At 40.1% G+C, this 17,014-nt stretch overlaps 1 protein-coding gene across 5 annotated transcripts in view; it reads right to left on the bottom strand.

Moving 5' to 3' along the window:
* pex5la (peroxisomal biogenesis factor 5-like a) overlaps positions 1 to 17,014 on the bottom strand; it is a 110,965-nt gene that overhangs the window by 41,680 nt on the left and 52,271 nt on the right. For 4 of the 5 annotated variants that reach the window (XM_084922009.1, XM_084922010.1, XM_084922012.1 and 1 more), the window contains 3 exons: positions 16,671 to 16,775; positions 5,536 to 5,647; positions 495 to 704 (listed from right to left, as the gene is read on the bottom strand). In XM_084922009.1, coding sequence (XP_084778135.1) covers positions 495 to 704; positions 5,536 to 5,647; positions 16,671 to 16,775 — 427 coding nt within the window. The remainder of the gene's footprint in view (positions 1 to 494; positions 705 to 5,535; positions 5,648 to 16,670; positions 16,776 to 17,014) is intronic. The other variant, XM_084922013.1, reaches the window with a different exon arrangement.

Below are 17,014 nucleotides of genomic sequence, written 5' to 3'. Positions count from 1 at the left end.
GAGAGTCAAATAATTAGCTAAAAAACAAAACAATTAATGCCGCCGACATCTAAACAAATTAAAAAACGAGGAGACGATCAGCTGTCCACAAATGACATCACAGTTATAATCAGTCTCCCTCCCATGAGTTATTCACCACACCGCGGCTCTGCACAATTACAGACTTTAACCTTTTCAACCGGCAAACACAAAAGGAACTGGCTGTTTCTTTTCTTTTATCCCTTTCATTACATTAAATCGACTCAGTGCTTCTGTGGACACTCTTGTGCACGTGTGAGGTCACTTCAGCACGAGATGATGGGAGTTGTAGTTGTTCAAATTATAAGGTGTGTCAGAGGGCTCGAGTGGAGGCTGGTGAAGGCTTGACCACGTTTGCACATTAGTGTTGGCAGCGCGGGGCGGATTCAGTTTTATTGGAGCAGGTCATCCCTGATACTAAGTGTGATTTAGTGTTACTGACAGAAAATCACCCAAACTTTGGAGCGTCTCTCTACCTGAGTCCAGTGATGCCCTCTCTGGGGTTCGCATGCTTGGTCCCGTATGTTCAACTTCCACCTGGATCAGCTCCGTCTCATCTGTCTTTTTCCTGTGTGAGGTGTTCTTCTGGCTGTCTCCCTGGGACAACAGGGCACTCTTTCTGTCCCTGCTGTTCCTCCTCTCTCCAGGTTCGCTGAGATCTAGCAGGTCCAGAGTTGAAGAGAGAACTGTGAGGAGATGGCACATGGTTAGCTTCTCATCTGTCATCTGAAGGATCATTGATAGCCATGGAAACTTCATTCATTAAATGTGTTCTAATTTGATCAAATCTGTAAAATAAGTTGGAGTACTTTCCCCCCTCACTCTGGTCTTTTTTAAAAATTAGTAATCTGTGAGTTGACCATCTCCTTATCTCAAATGTAATTTGCAACTTACTTTACTTTAAGAGGCCTTCGAGTTTGCATCAAACTTGTAAAACTTTGTAATGAGACTGAATAGCAGGCTTCACTTTTTGTGCACCACGGGCTTTGATTTTGATCGGCACGGTTTCTGACGTGGCATGTAGACCTGTCAGGGGTACTTAAGCTGGAGTATTCCCCCTTAGGTGGGCATCTAAAAATTTGCTGCTGCTCTTTTCAGCCAATCTAAATATACTGCAAATGACTGCACGGTCTGCTAAGGATGAGACGGGCTCTGGAGGCAGTTTGGTCAGTGCAGTAACTCAAGCACGAGTCAGCAGAGCGGCAAAAGCAGGAGAGGGCACCTCTGTTTTTACCTTTTACAGACACATTTATTTTTTTATATAATTATTACTGATTTTGATTTGTTGTGTTTTCTTTCAATTTGTGAAAGAAAAATAATTTTAGCTGCACGAGGAGTAATCTTAAACTCCCGGGAACATTACAACTAACCAAGTTAATGTTCACAACATAAATAAAGCAATGACAGATGCACATGTTCGCAGTTCTGGCTGACAATAATTTCCCTAGAAATGCATTTTTCTGCCTCCACGATGAAAACTGTTAGATTTTATCAGACATTGTGTACGAATAGAAAACTGTGCAAACCATCGCTCGTTCCTTTGTACTTTGTAGGTGAACAGGTGGAGCGATCGTTTGGAAACTTGAAAGTCAGCATTTGTTATGAGCATGTTTTCTCCTCAGTACAGCAGGAACTGCGTTAGACAAATATGATTTGTTGAAGCATTCTTCTAGTTCTCCCCACGTCTCATTGGACAGTCAAAGCTGATCCTTGGATCTCCATCAATTTGAGATTTAGCTCTGGGGAGGCCAGTCCACTGATGGGGAGGCCAGTCCACTGATGGGGACTGATGGTGTTTCATTGTGTTTCTCTATCCAGACAGTGTGTTTGGGACCATTGCCATGCTAAAAAAATGAAGCTGGAGCCAATCATACGCCTTCCAGATGGCCTTTTTTATGTGACTTTCAGATACTGTTTTTTAGGCGTGTCACTCCTTCTTTTGTCCTCCAGTTCTCTCAGATTTTTTAAGAAGATACTGCACACCATGTTGTGGTATGCCATGCCTTTGTCAGTTCTTTGGAAATCACCTTATTGGTGCAAAAATACAATTCACTTCCTGTCAAACTGTGTTATCGTTGGCATTTTTCAAGAATTCAACTAAAAAGGAGTTTTTGTGACAGGCTGCTCGTAAGTGCCTGGAGTTATAATTGGGAAAATGCAACTGTTGTCCGATATGTGTGGCTACAACAATGGTTGTTGTGCTTAAATGAGTCACAGATCCATGTTATGTGGCTCAACAAACAAGAAAACATTACTGTGAAAATGCTCAGGTACAAGGAGAGGACTAAAAATGAAAAAGGAGACGAACTTTGAAAGATCTTCAGAGGCTGAAGAACTCCTGCTCAGGGCTATTTAAAAAATTCTAAGAGAGTCTGGCTCCTTGGAAGCAAAAATATAAAGAAATGAGTGGGGACTAAAAACCTTTGCATCGTATCTATCGTGGCATTTTTTCCTTTTGCAGTAGACTCGCTTCCTTTATTTCCCATCAGTAATTTAGTGAGAAACACTGCAAACCAAATACATGACATGTTTTTGTGAGGTTAGATTAAAAATTCATGACTTGCTAAAACCCACACTAAAACGTTTTCATACACTGGATATTTGAGGAACCCACAAACTTTTCTTGCTCACCTCCGAGGAGCCCGATCGTCTTTTGAGCCATACGAGCTTAAAAGTGCAGGCACGTGACTGCATAACTGGCATGCTGCTGCTTCATGTCAAGCAACTGAGAGTATTTGTTGACTGAAATCTCTGCATAATTAGAGAGTGTGCTCGTCTTCCCAGCCTTGTGCTCTTTAGATGACAAATACAATTAGAAATCAAGGGAGACACACTCGTGTGGATGCTTGCCTGAAGAGTTTTCAGCATCAAAAGAATCACGAACGCTTTATGAAGAGACAGTGATGTAAAAATTGTTTTGCCACCCAGAGTCTCCTTGAAGTGATGATGCTAGGAAGAAATACAGCGCACAGTAAGCATTTAGAAGTAGAAGTTACTGTGTAGTGGCCAGTGGGTTTGTAGTAAACAAGTAAATATGACCACTGAGACATCGAGAGTGCCGATCTCTTCAGTTTGACACCAGCGAGCCAAAACATTATGACAAATTACAGCTGATTATCTCGTACCAGTGGTCTCCATCGGGCCACATCAGAGCTCCGAGTGTGTGAAACAGTTTGGACAAAGACCAAACTGTTCAGCGGTGAATCGCTGCTGCAGAGGAGAGAGAACGTATTATTGGCCACAAAGTTAGAGGGACGTGTGACCCTCCATCATCACAAAACGAAAGGCCTGACACAACTACAGCAGGGTGACCTGTCCACTGCCTCGATGCCACAACAGCTGTGATGCATCAGTCTGATCGGCAAACACAGTTTTGTGCGTCTCCAGTTTAAAATCAAGCCAGTGGACAAAATGACACTCTGTTGTTTTGTGATTGATGAAGGAAGCTACTCCCCACACCCACATTTAAGTGCGCAACAATCCAAGAATGGACCATGTGTGCACACATCAGTGTTTAATTTGTTTAATGTTTAATTTACTAGTAACAATCGAAATGTCATCTTTGGCAATCACTTTTTAAACTTCAATTCCCAAGAATATCATGTATTGACACAATCCTACCACATCACCTTGTGATTTAAGGACAGGAAGTAGCTCCGACGGGAGTGCAGGTGAAAGAAAGGTAGAGCAGGGCAGGCTGGTGGTCCCAAACTCAGGATTTTCAGCCAGAATTAGTTTGTGTTTTAATTTACATTTTGATTAGTTTTGGGCACCAAGATGACTTGGATAGGCTTCGAGCTGCAAATACCTCAAGGTACGTTCAGAGAAATGAGCCCATGCTGTGGTGTTTTGGTTACCCACGAAGGACAAACAATATGTTAAACGAGGATTTTACTACGATATTAACAATTAAACTGCATCAAAATCCAGCCACATGTCAGACTTTCAGATGTGTTTCACTAAATCACATGAGGACATTTATATTTAACAGTTTTATAAAGAACACATTGTTAATGACACATCCTTCAAGCCTTCCTTTGACTATTTAAACTAGCAAGTAAACATCAAAGTGATGACAAAAGGAGAAAATGAGAGCAGAAGAGTGTTGGTGAAGCGACTTTCTGTGAATACGTTAATGTCAGAGCTGCATTGGTCCTGATGGAGACCCCCAAACCTCTGCGCTGTTTTCTTTTCAGCAGAGACAGCCAGCTGATTCTGTGGTTTTCATTTAAATCACAAATTTAAATAGATGTATAATTGACTCGGTTCTAAACCCCAGATACCTGTGACATCAATTCATAATTAACTGTGAGGTTTTTAAGACTCAGAAGAGCAAAAAACCCGCTGCTGTCGACCTGAACAGCAGATGGAAGTGAAACAGAGAAAGCATCATCGTGGAGGACTCATGTGGATTAGCATACTTGAGCTCGTAATTATCTTTGCTTGTTCGATTTTGTTAAGTGTCGTACGGTTCCGGAAACTTCCATCCAGCATGAAAACAAGTTCACAAACAATCAAACCTAAAATTTGCTTCACCTGCATCATTTTATGTAGCTGCAAACTGCAGCAGCAGGAGACTGGACCCAATGAAATTTGGGTGTATACTGAGTGAACGAGTGCCTAAACACAGGGTTTTATTCTTATTTTTGACTTCTTATTTCCAACTCACAATGAGAAATAAATCCCTCAGTTTTGCAGTTTATGTTCCTAAACATAATGGTAGACAGGATTTTTCCATTAGGGAGAGACAGAGTTGCTCACAGCATTTTTCTCAGCTGACGAGAGATGACATGTGTCAGCTGTCTGATCTGCAAACTGTTGATGCCATGTGGAAATCAAGATGGTGTTCAGCTTCTGTTAATGTCAGATGGTTGAGTTTCTCAACAGTGAGTCTGATCCAGATTATTTTAGCACAAACAATCATTTAAAGCACTAATTATAATACATTTGTATTATAATTCTTTAAATATAGTCAGTTTTAATGTTTGAAGTAGAAAATAAATCAGTCCACTATAATGTGTGAGAATCACAGGAAACATTATTGTATGAGGTGAATAAAACTGATTACTGGGGTGTTTAGTAGGGATAGTGTTAAAACTGGAAATAGAGCTGAAAAGGAAATGTTAGAATGAGCCTTTGTTAGATGCTAAAACCTTTTTTTAATATATATACAGTACATCCTTCAACAGCTAATGTTTGTGCAAGCACTGGGCATCACTGAGTGCAACCTGTGGACAGTGAAGAATCAAAATATCATATAATATATGAAGGTCTATTGATCTGACTTGAGGCACAGGCAAATTATATAAAAGAAAGAAACTCGTCTCCAGGATTTTGGCCGTGTTGGATAAAAAGAGGAAGTGACATCCATTTGTTCTAGTCCCAACATGGCTCAGAAAGGTTTTCCTGGCTATTAAATATGAGTAGATTTAAATATAATTCTTGTACAAATGAAAGAAAAATACTTGATGTAAGCACATTATCATCAGCTTAAATGCGGAAATAAAAGTGCTGTACCGGCTGTGTTGGAAGTAACTGGGCGGGAAACCCCATCGCACTTGGTCTCGCAGAGGAAATCGTCGATAGAAGGGCTTAGAAGCGGGCGGCTCTCTTGTTGCTCACTCACCAGCTGCAGGGACAAACACATGAGACAGTTCAGGCTCTCTTCGCATGTCTCTCATGCTAAACTCCCTTCAAATCCTCTGTGAAAGCCCCCCCAAAGCCTTATTATTATGAGGGGAAATTCAGGCCACTGGTTCATATGACAGCAGAGCTATAATGTCAAATCCCTGAGTGTGTAAACTTCTACAACTCTGTCCTTTAGGGGGAGACATGCTCGTGGTGCACATTATTTAACGACAGCATGTGACGGCACATACTGAACCTGCGGCCTCTCGGCTAAGCCCACTGTGACTTCTCTCTGCAAACTGATATGTGCACATATGGTTGAACACAGCTGGTATTTCATGATTGTTATCACACAATCACATCTCTATGGTACCAACAAACCCTCAGGTTACTACAGAAAGAAGAGCAGGTTATTGGAGTGTGTGTCATGCACTGAGATCCAGATGAGCTGGACTCGGAGCTGCTTGGTGTCCAGAACAATAATTACACAACCATTCCTGCTTATCTCACCTTCCAAACCATGAAATGCTAATCACTTTGCCTTTGATGCACCAATTTGTAGGGTTGCCAGAGCAGCTGCTGAATAGGTCACATCCAGTTCATTATTGGTACTACGAATCCTCACAACACTTCAGGTGCAGCTGGTCTCAATTTGCCAGCCATTTCTTCATCATTTGGAGAGGAAAGCAGCCGCCACCGGTGATGTCATTGTGTAGCGTGTCCATAATGCTGGCAGCGAGGAAATGTGACATTTCCTGTTGTTGCTCTGCAGGCCATGGCCACAAGCAGAATTTTAATGAAGGTCCTGTTAGTTAGCAAGCATGAAGTGCGCTGAGCACAATCTGCCATATGCTCGATGAAGTGTTGGATGGGCTTTTGATAGTGTTATATTACTTTACAATTATGCTGACTTCCTGAATAAATCTGGAGTGCACGCTGGGCCCTGCTCGACCTCTGTTGGAGAAATTATGAAAAACAAATATCTGACCGCGGGCTCAGAGACATGAATATTGGGCTAAATGGTCATTGTAACATGGCCGTGTGACAGGTAATCATCAATGCGCGTGTTAGAAAGATCTGTGTAAATGTGTGTCGACAGGAAAGAGCAGCTTTCAGTAGTCAGCAAGACGAGAAAAGTCCAGTGGACGTAAAAGCCATTTGTCTCTTTGATTGGGGAGTCATTCACCTTCTTTAGGATCTGCTCCGCCAAGCTAAATGTCAAAACGTGTGAAAAAACATTTCAGGTAACAAAGATAAAAATGAAACCACTGAAAAATATTCAAACTGCGATTTTGTGAACTTGGAAAACCAACTGAAATAAAATTTGAAGATATATACAGGAAATATTCTTAGTTTCAGCGTTTGTTTCCTGATCAGACTTTGGTGTGTACAAGACTGTGAGTCACGTGCTTTTCCTGAACGCTGTTCTCACACATGTCCTCTGTGCAATAATAATTAATGAGGACTAGAAATAGCACTGAAACTAATAGAAACTAAAGTAAACATTTTTAAAAACGAATAAACAAACGCACTCTGGAAACAAACTGAAACTAAACTGAATTAAAAGCCAAAAGGGAAAATTAAATTAAAATGAGGCTCCATAAATGTTAAAGAGGTAAGTATTTCTCAGTTGCATTGAATAGCGAATAAATTGTAGAAACCTAAACAGGAGAAAGAAGAAGAGAAATAACAAGTTAACATAAACCACTGACACACTCCGGGGCCTGATCAGCCCTGGCAGGGCCTCTTGGATGAGGGTGTCCAGTGATAATGGCCGAAACACCCGATGAATCCAAGGTCCACTGCTGACGATGTGTCCCAAATTTTAATATGATAATCTAGATCAGATCTCTAATCCCTAGACCTAACCAAGGAAAAATGGCAGATTAGCCTGGGTAAAAGACCGAAAGTTGAGGCACACAACGATGTGTGCCGCTGGTAAAGTTTCTGGGCTTCGTTTCCTCATAACAGCCATCCCCCAAGATTTTCTCTATTTAAAGCAATGCATTACCAGGGACTGTAACATCTAGTCCTTTTACTGAATGAATGAAAATAAAAACCAATTAGAAAACTGGAAAAACTCAAGAGAAGCAGGGTAACATATTATATGTTGTGCCTCTACTACATTATACTGACATTATATGAATTCTTCTTTGTGTTTTTTTTCTTACTCTTATTTATCAGTGGTGATCAGCAAGGGGAGAAGTGAAATGACAGCTTTGGTTTTATCCTTGCTCTGCAGCAGAGATGCTTTAAAGAGGACATGAATAATACCCAGAGACGGGCCGTTAGTTTGTGGAGTGAGAGATTGTGCTGAGTAACAGGAACAGTGACCCAGCACAGATAATTAGGCTGTGTTTGTGCTGCTCTGCTGTCTGAGTAGAGATTTTGTCCATGGGAAGTCTCACAACGCCGAGTAGCCTTATTTCACCTTTTGTTGCCAGCCGGTGTGTTATTGTCCAATTTGGTCTGAAGCAACCAATCTTAAAATGAAATCCATGATGGTGGACTTGTTTTTAAAGGTCATATTAAGTGATTTACAGACTGTGCTTGCTCTGCAAAGGTGCAGTTGAGTGTGAGTGGAGGCTAAGCCACTGCTGAATCAGTTACAGCTGTTAGCGGTGTGAAAGGAGTGCATGCTTTATTTGAACTAACCCTAACCCGGATAACCGCTCAGCTGCTGGCCTTTAATGCAGGAAGTGACTCATCTTAAGTGACTTTTTGTTGCTTTTAATTAAATCACTTGTTCTCAATCAACTCATATCACCTGAGTTAAAAAGAAAAAAACCCCATAGGTGTCAATGTTTCTGTGAGAGGAAAAATTCTTCCATTGCTCTTCTATTTTTCTGTTTCCTGTTTATGTTTTTGCCATCTCACTATAGAGAGTGACATATATATATGTGTACAAACAATAGGCAATGCAGGCAAGGCTAAAAATATAAGAAAATACTATAAAACATTATACAAAAGCCCATTTATAGAGGTGGGTTTTTCTTTCAATAGCACCTGATTGTGTTGAGCCTAATGGTCAAAGAAAAATTGCCCAACAGTTTTGGGCTAAAACAGTGAAAGCACAGTGTCCCTTTGTTTTAAAGACTGGACTGTGGAGCCTTTAATCGATTGTCTGCTGTGAGTCTGAGGGTGATATTCTGAGATCTAAAGTGGAGCCATACCATGGAGTGATTTAATCTTAAACTGCAGTCTGGAGTCATTCTGTATAAAGCAAAAATGGATTAGACTTTGACATGTGGCTAAAACTGAGTCGGTGATTGAAAATAATGTCAAGTTTTTAGTAGATTGCTTTTACTCAGTTATTACTTGTCCAACAAAGGGGACTAACATTATTAGAAATATGATCAGGACCAATAATGAGGACTTAAGTTTTTATCAGAGTTCAGCAGTAAGAATTAAAGGTACACAGTTCGTAATGGCAGTGTGGCCGGAGACTAAATGAGACATGAACATGGCAATCATTGGCACATAAGATGGTGAGACACTCGTGTATAATTATGGATTACATGGCTGAATAGATGCAGATATAAAGGAAACAAAACAGGTCCAAGGACTGAGCCCTGTGGGATCCCACGTGTTGAGATGTACTCTGTTTGATAAACCGCATAAGAGCCACTCGAGTGCCTTTCCATCTACACCATCTCACATGAGCAGCGATTAGCTTGTCACACATCACGTTGAAACTGATGGCTCTAACATTCATGGCCCCAGTTGCCTAGGCGATGCTTATTTACTACCAGTCAGTCAAAGGTAATCTTCACTCTCATTGGTAGTCACTTCGGTTGCTTCCTAGAGGATTGAGATGAGTTTATTTCCTGCCCATTTCGGTGGATATGTCGTTTGTACTCGCTTGAAGTTGCCCAGTAAGGTCTCCAGTGTGTAGCCAGCTTCACTCTATTGAAGCGAATGGTTGGCAAAATCAAACGCTACAGTTAGATCCAGTAAAATAACAAGAGCAAAATGAACGAAGTTAAAGTGCTGTTCATAAGCCTAACTGCAATAAAACAGCTCCTGTACTGATTTTTCCCCTAAAGTCAGACTGAAATGGATCAAATCAGTTGTTGTGTTATGTATAATTTTTTTTAACATAATGAGCTTTCCAACATACTTTGACAGGTTTCACCATCATGTCTCCTCATATTCATCTGAACCTTTTTGTATGTAAAGTATTTTAGCAACTTTAATTACAGTTACACAAGTAACTGGTGTTGCAGACCGTTATTTTGTGAAAACATTACTTAATTAAATGTTTATTCAGATTAACAGTGAACTGACTGTGAGCAGTTCAGGTAATTGACTATTTGATAGTTAATGTACTAATTTCCTGGTACATTAATATGTTCTGTTTCCTGTATAGATTTCTGTATTGACAGCTTTGATGTTTAAATGAAGCATCAATCAGCTCTGTTATATTGCCTGTGGTACCTATGCATGAGTGCATGCAGTCAAATGCATTCTCTAGCATGTTGCACGTAAGAATAAAACAGAAGATTTCCTTCTGTCTGGTGTCTTCAGGATTGAAGTCTTATTTCTGATTTTAATGTACTTAACACATCATGCTTCGAGCTAACCGAGTCGTTAAATACCAGTTGAGCTGTATAGATATTGTATAGTGTTCTCTTTACGCCTTAACAGGCATTCATAAGTGCACATGCTCACAGCGACTGAGCATTTGGATTGCAGCTGTGTTTTCATGCAGTGGACGATAACCATGATAAGAAGCATTTCCCATTCAAAGCATCTAATAAATCATTTGTGAGTTTGGCTGTTTTCTTTTTAGATGCGTTTTTATAACCCTTTTTTCTACGTTACAAGACTTTGGATTTTTCCACTCTGTTTATTTATTTATTTATTTTTTGATTGATTGATTGACTGAAGGTCAGTTCTGTCAAATGAGCAGCATGTGGATCATTTAGAAAACATCATTTAGAGTCCTCCAGTAATGCTCTGATTTAATTGAATAGTGTTGAGATTTAAAGTTTTGACAGACATGATTGGGATCCATGCTGAGCCATGTTCTGCTGGCAGCTGACATTAGCATATCCCCAGAAAATGTGACATTTGAAACAATATGGTGACAAACGTCACACAAAACTACATCTTTGGTAAAGTAGGCCTTTTCTTTAAATCAAGGATGCAAATTTCAGTTTTAAGTCAAGGTGATAAATCTTTGTGATTATGCACTGATGGCACTTAGCCTTTTTAGTGACAGGTTTTTTTAATAGATGTCACCCAGTAGTTTGTGGATGTTGTTTTCAGGCTTCAGTTCTGGCATTATGGTTGTTGCCATGCTGTTTTTGGAGCCAGAATAAGATCAGAGGTTGGAGTGCTAAGCTAACAGTTAGCCACATTAGCATGCTTGATGAACAAGTTGCAAACATCGGCTGTATGGGGCACAGGAACAAATAGCTGCTAATTAGTGTTAAATGCATGCAAATATACAGCATCATCAGAACTGGAGGATAGACTGACATTATAATTAACCAGACAGAAAAACGTGTTATTTAATAGATATTAGCTGGCACCCACAGACTATAGATGGCTGTAGCTTCTGGCCCTGAAAAATGAAGCCAAAGCCAAAATGCCTCCACCCTACATTTTTTAAACTCCCCTGATGGGAGTTAAGTTCTTAAGTTGGACACAAGCCTGCAGTGTTTATGATCTCAGTAAAGGCTTTCCTAACGAGTTAATGGTTTTAATCACTTCTTTCAAGTTTTATTTTATAGAAACTTACTGCTCATTTTGTAAATTATGGTTGCCTTTAATGTAAAATGGACAATAAAGGAGGTTTAGCTTTAGTGCAGGGCTACTCCTTGAATTACAGATCTCTACTGTATAAGCATCCAGGTATCAAGGTTTATTAATAAGGGGAAAAAAAGGATTACGGCCGAAATATTTAAAGTCATTGTTCGGTTGACAATGGCTATGTTAAAATATGTTAGTCTTTCATATAAAGATTATATCAACACCCCCTGTCACTTAGAACGGCCACACTCTTAAAATATATATAATTTTAAGGCAAAGAGACCAAAAATGTTCTGCAAAAGGGTGTAAATATGTTTAATTCTGCTGAAAAGTTGGGGATGTCATCATGGGACTCTATTGGCATCGACTTGCTTTGAAACCAGCTTCAAGTGGCCATTTGATTTGTTGCATTTGTTTTTGCTATTTCTGCACTGGCTTCATTTTAAGGCTCAACTCCATTTTTCAACAGTTTCCAAGTGTGGCACATTCACTAAAGACACCATCTGGTGTTACTATGACCATTACTATGACTATGGTCGTATCATTTGGTGAGTTGGGATGAGAGATTTTAGCACAGGTTGGTGTTATGGACAGGGTGACAACCCTACTGGATTTCAAAATCCTCCAGAGTGATACATGAGGCCTGAGGTTGTAAAGCTTGGCGTTGTAACTGACTTCATTTGGGATGTTTTCAAGGTTAAATGTTAAACACTAGTCTCGCCTTAAGGGTGAACATATGGTAGCGTGGTAACACTAAACTAGAACGGTCATAAAGGAAACTATAACCCATTAGCATTCAGCACAAAAGCACTGCTGTGCCTAAGTGCATCATTAAAGATGTTAGTGTGAATGTGGAGTCTGACAGACTGAAAGCTTGATTTGACTGTGAACGGTCGCTTTTGAGCCTATAAGTTGAGGCACGCCTGTGAAGATGAGGTTGTTTCTGTATGACTGCTGGCAGCCTTCTGATGGAGGACCCTGTACGATCTACGCCCAACCCTAAACGATCACTGTAAGCTGATGTAGTTCTTCAAAGCACTTTGTGTAATTGCCACAGGAGTCTGTTCTAAATCATGGCTTTGAAATGATGAGACCTCTTCATTTTCCTCCTCCAATCAACCAGAAAATGGGGACAGAAAATCTACCATGTTTATCTGGGATGATGTGTGAGGCACAGAGCAGGTAGCATGCAAACACTAATTACAGGTTCACTTCTAAGGCAGGAGAGGAGCTTTGTGAGCTATGAGGAGGTTACTGTTTTCCCTCGCTGCCTTTCTTTTTTAACTCTCTCCTATGCAAAGCACTTTGGCATTTTGTTTACAAGTGCTTTAAGCAGTAATCTAGAATATTATGTAATAGAAAACTTCAACTAATTGTGCCACTTGGGCTTGACTCTCAGATGTTGCTGTCAGGGGAATTGTGTACCAGAGCCTTGAAGGAGAGGAGGCTGAGGTGAGGGTAGGAGGAGGTGCAGAGGATGGAAAACACTACATAAAGGCAAAGAGAACTGATGTCAGCTGTTAGCTAAAAGCTGGCGGCTATGCGATGGATGGTTGTCTAGAAAAATGATAAGAGTCAAGGTTGTATGCTTTATAGAGTTCACATGGTTGTGGGCTGTGGTCAGGGATTATATAACTATGCAGCAAGTCTTTTTTTAAATGCAAAATTGATTCTTACAAATCATCAGAAAGCTTCTCCACGATGCATCAGGTTGTTTACTCGTTACTTTTGTTTCCAAGCAGTTTCTTGTGGGTGGTGATGATCTATTCATCCCAAAGGCTTGTTGGGGTTTTATGAGTCATCGTGATGGCTTTATATGATTTGACTTTAGGCAACAGAGTCAAAAGTGAAATATTAAAAAAAAAAGAATAATTTCTTCCCTTATATATTTGAGTGAAGAATAAAGCTGCCATTATTTCATACTAAAAGCTTGCTACCAGACTGCCTTTGGACAAAAATCATCAATTCAACAGCCTATCGCTCTGTACTTTTCTTGTGATTTGTCCAAGACTGGTTTTATTAATGCTGAAGATCGGTCCTAACAGCTGGCTCTATAATGTGTCTTGTTATAATGACTGGAACTGGCAGAGGTATGGATCAGTGGTTAGCACTGCTTCCTCAGAGCAACAGGATCCTGGATATCTTTTATTTCTCTGGTTACTCCAGTTTGTCCTGGCATTGACAGTCATGGTAGGTTAGCCCCGAAACCAAGGTTAACCCTGCCTATTTTGGCCAAGGACACTAATTCAATTTGAATTTTGTTTGTAAATAAAGGTTTGAAATATTCTACCCAGTACAACATTTTGCCTGACTGATTTGTTTTTAGGAGACACAGTGTGAAAAAAGTACAACGTAATATTAAAAAAGGAATGTATCCATTTTTTAGGATACTTAAAAAGGTACTTTTTGCACATTGAATCTTACCTTTTTTACTAAAAGTCCATAAAAAATGAACAAAATAACAAAAATAAAACAAAAACTGATAATTAACAGCAAATCTGTTGCACATACAGTAGCACACAGTTCTGAAGATCATAACTGTAGTTTAGTTTTATATGGATGAAGAAATGAGGATATCAGAGCTGTGAATTAAATAGAGGAAGAGGTGAATGTGACGTCTTGTTTCATGCGGATTCTTTTTCATGTACCATCATAAAGAGTCTGGCTGGTTGAAGCCTGTCTGTGTGAGGCCCATTCAGACATCATGCATCATCTTGGGCTTTCCAAACAAACCTGACTTGACTTGACATGCGGCTAAAGGGACCACCGGCTGTGGCTTAGCCTCTGTCACTTGCTAAGTGACATCAGGCAGAGACACTTCTTAAACTGCTGCCTCAGCCACTGGAGAGCACTTCAATCATGAGTTGAGTCCAGCCGAGTGGAAACAACATCCAGCATTCGCTTCGACGCTGTCATTTAAGATTATTTTACTGGTGATTTTGATTTTGACTAACTGACAATCCAGATATTAAAAAATAAAAATCTGCAGAAAAATTGACTTTTTCATATACACCCTTTAATCATTTTAGCACATAAAAGTTTAAACAACAGTGCGTGAACACTGGGGGGGTTTTGGTGAAGGGCGTGCAAAAAGCAAGCAAAGTGGTTGTTACTGTTACATGTCTGTGGTACTCAAATATGATTTAACTGTTATAATTTGACGTATTTTTCTACCTTTTTAAAAAGAGAGGATACAGGAAACTCACTTTCTACACATTATGCAGTGTATGCATGTGTGACCTGCTTAGTATGTATGATGGGCCTCTAAGTTTGTGTCTTTAATTAGTTGTTGTAGCTTTGGTCATTTTAATAATTATGTGAAGACAATAGTGAGAAGAGCCTTCATTGGCTTCCAGTGCGTTTTAGAATTAAATTCAAAATGTTACTTTTGACTTATAAAGTGCTAATTGGCCAGGCACCAGACTGTTTGTCTGACCTATTGCAGCTTTATACGCCCTCTAGAGCCCTTCGATCAGGCGATCACCTGCTCCTTACATAAGCCTAGGATGGTTCATAGAGGAGATCGGGCATTTGCGGCACTGAAAATGTGGAATGATCTACCTCTCCACGTTAGAAAGGCCCCAACTGTTACTCTTTTTAAATCGCATCTGAAAACATATTTTTTTACTCTGGCTTTCGAAACTGTATGAGAGTTACCAATTCTTTTATCCTAATTTTCTTTTAATTTTCTTACCTGTCATTGTTGTCAATGTCATTACTTTGTACAGCACTTTGGTCAGCTCCCTGTTGTTATTAAACGTGCTTTATAAATAAATAAATGAAATGAGAGGTTTTATATTGTTTTGTTATTGTTTGTTATTTTTGATTCATTTTGAAAGTTGAAGCCTGTGGCCTTATGGAAACATGCTGTTATCATTGCACTGTGAGAAGTAAACCCGAAATGGTAATGACATTTGTGTTCATGTTCTTTTCACTCAATGCTGGGCCTTAAGACAAGACTATTGACATTTGAAGGCTGTAAAATGTAAACCCCCCCAGTCTGAATGTTTTTAGACCATGAATGGTCATCATCAGCTGTTATCAGCCTCGTGCATGTTGCCAGTTGGCGGCCTCCTCCACCTACCAGCACACTCAATAGGCTGTTATCACCTCATTCACCGGTGGTCGATCAGACTCGCTGAGCATAACTGATGGAGCGTTGCCTGTTTGAAGCAGCAATAAAACTCAATGTAAAGTAGCAGGAGAAATATGAGCTGCTAACATCCAAACTGAGAATAAGTTATTGATCTATTATTTCCATTAATTTGATTTCAGCCTCACTGGAGCATCTTAAATGAGCAGAAATGTCAGATACAGGAAACGTGTGCTAACAATCACTGATTCCTTCCTGACCCTTTACACTTTGGTTTAAGATAAGTCTTTAAATCGTACTCTGTTGGTGTCGACTCAGCAAACAATTTGGGGCTATAATTACATCCCCCCCACACTTAAGTGGGAAAATTATATCTGTTGTATGAGAGCTTATCAAACCAGACACTGCATTAGAAAATAAAACAGGAGTAAAGCATGCTACAGCTTATTAAAACATAGACACACACGTAGCAGCAGCACCCACAGAAGCAATCAAGCACAGGGCAACAAAACTCATACTGGCACTTGGTGCATAGACTCCAGCTTTACCACTTAAAAAGCAACAAAGAAGTGAAAAGCTCAGCAATGGCTGCAGTAGTTTGCTGCAGTCTTTGGTTCAAAGAACACCACCAACAGCTCAATGCCATGCTGTGTGACATAGCATTTTTTGGAAATGCATTCACACACTGTTTGTGCTGAGGATTAGCTGCTTATGAGGTGTAAAAAGTTCACGAGGAAGTCTGACTGACCCGATTATGAATGGGACACGAAATTTGTGGTTAATCCCCATGCAGTGTTAAATATAGAAGTGGAGGAGCACTACGAGTGTTGCAGAGGCTAATTGGAAAAGATAAAGAGTCGCATGAATAATTGCAGTGAATTTGAGGTTACTTGTGTAGATGGTAACATCATTAGGCTCTGTTTGTACAAACGTAGTGATGCATTAGGTGGGTTTTATACCCCATAGAGCAGCTGGAAATGAAATAATTTTTGCTTCTTTGTTAGATACAACAGTCATAAGTTAGGAGTTAGTAGACAGTAGAGGTCAGTTATAGGACACTCAAAGCTTTGCTCGTGTTTCAGTGTGACCAACACAGGAGGACTTTCTGCTTTAATCCAGGGGGTGGGTTTGGGATTGGGGGTGGGTGGGGTGTTTCTGAAATGCATCTGCCCACCTTGGTAGTCACTGTGAGGAGGGGCTTCCCTTCTGATGACGCCTTACTTGGTATCTCCTTCAGGACCATGGCAACAGTCTTATCTGCAGCCCTAGAGTCTTTCCCCTACAACAGTGAGATCAACAACGACTTGTGTCAGGACAGTTGGACAACTCAGTGCGACCCCATCCAGGGCATCTTACAGAGCATACTTTACCTTATGATGATGGACAAATACTACAGGCTGTCTGATAATCAACACATCAACTAAAGACATTTCCACAAGACTATGGCAATGAAACGAAGGTCACTGCACGATGTAGAGGGTTGACTGTGGACAGAGATGAGTATGGTTGTCCACAGCA

This window comes from Perissodus microlepis, chromosome 23, assembly GCF_051167445.1.
Source record: "Perissodus microlepis isolate ML-2025 ecotype Zambia chromosome 23, ASM5116744v1, whole genome shotgun sequence".
NCBI classification, from domain to species: Eukaryota; Metazoa; Chordata; class Actinopteri; order Cichliformes; family Cichlidae; genus Perissodus; species Perissodus microlepis.
The sequence above is the reverse complement of the archived record's forward strand: the minus strand, read 5'-3'. Positions and strand labels throughout refer to the sequence as shown.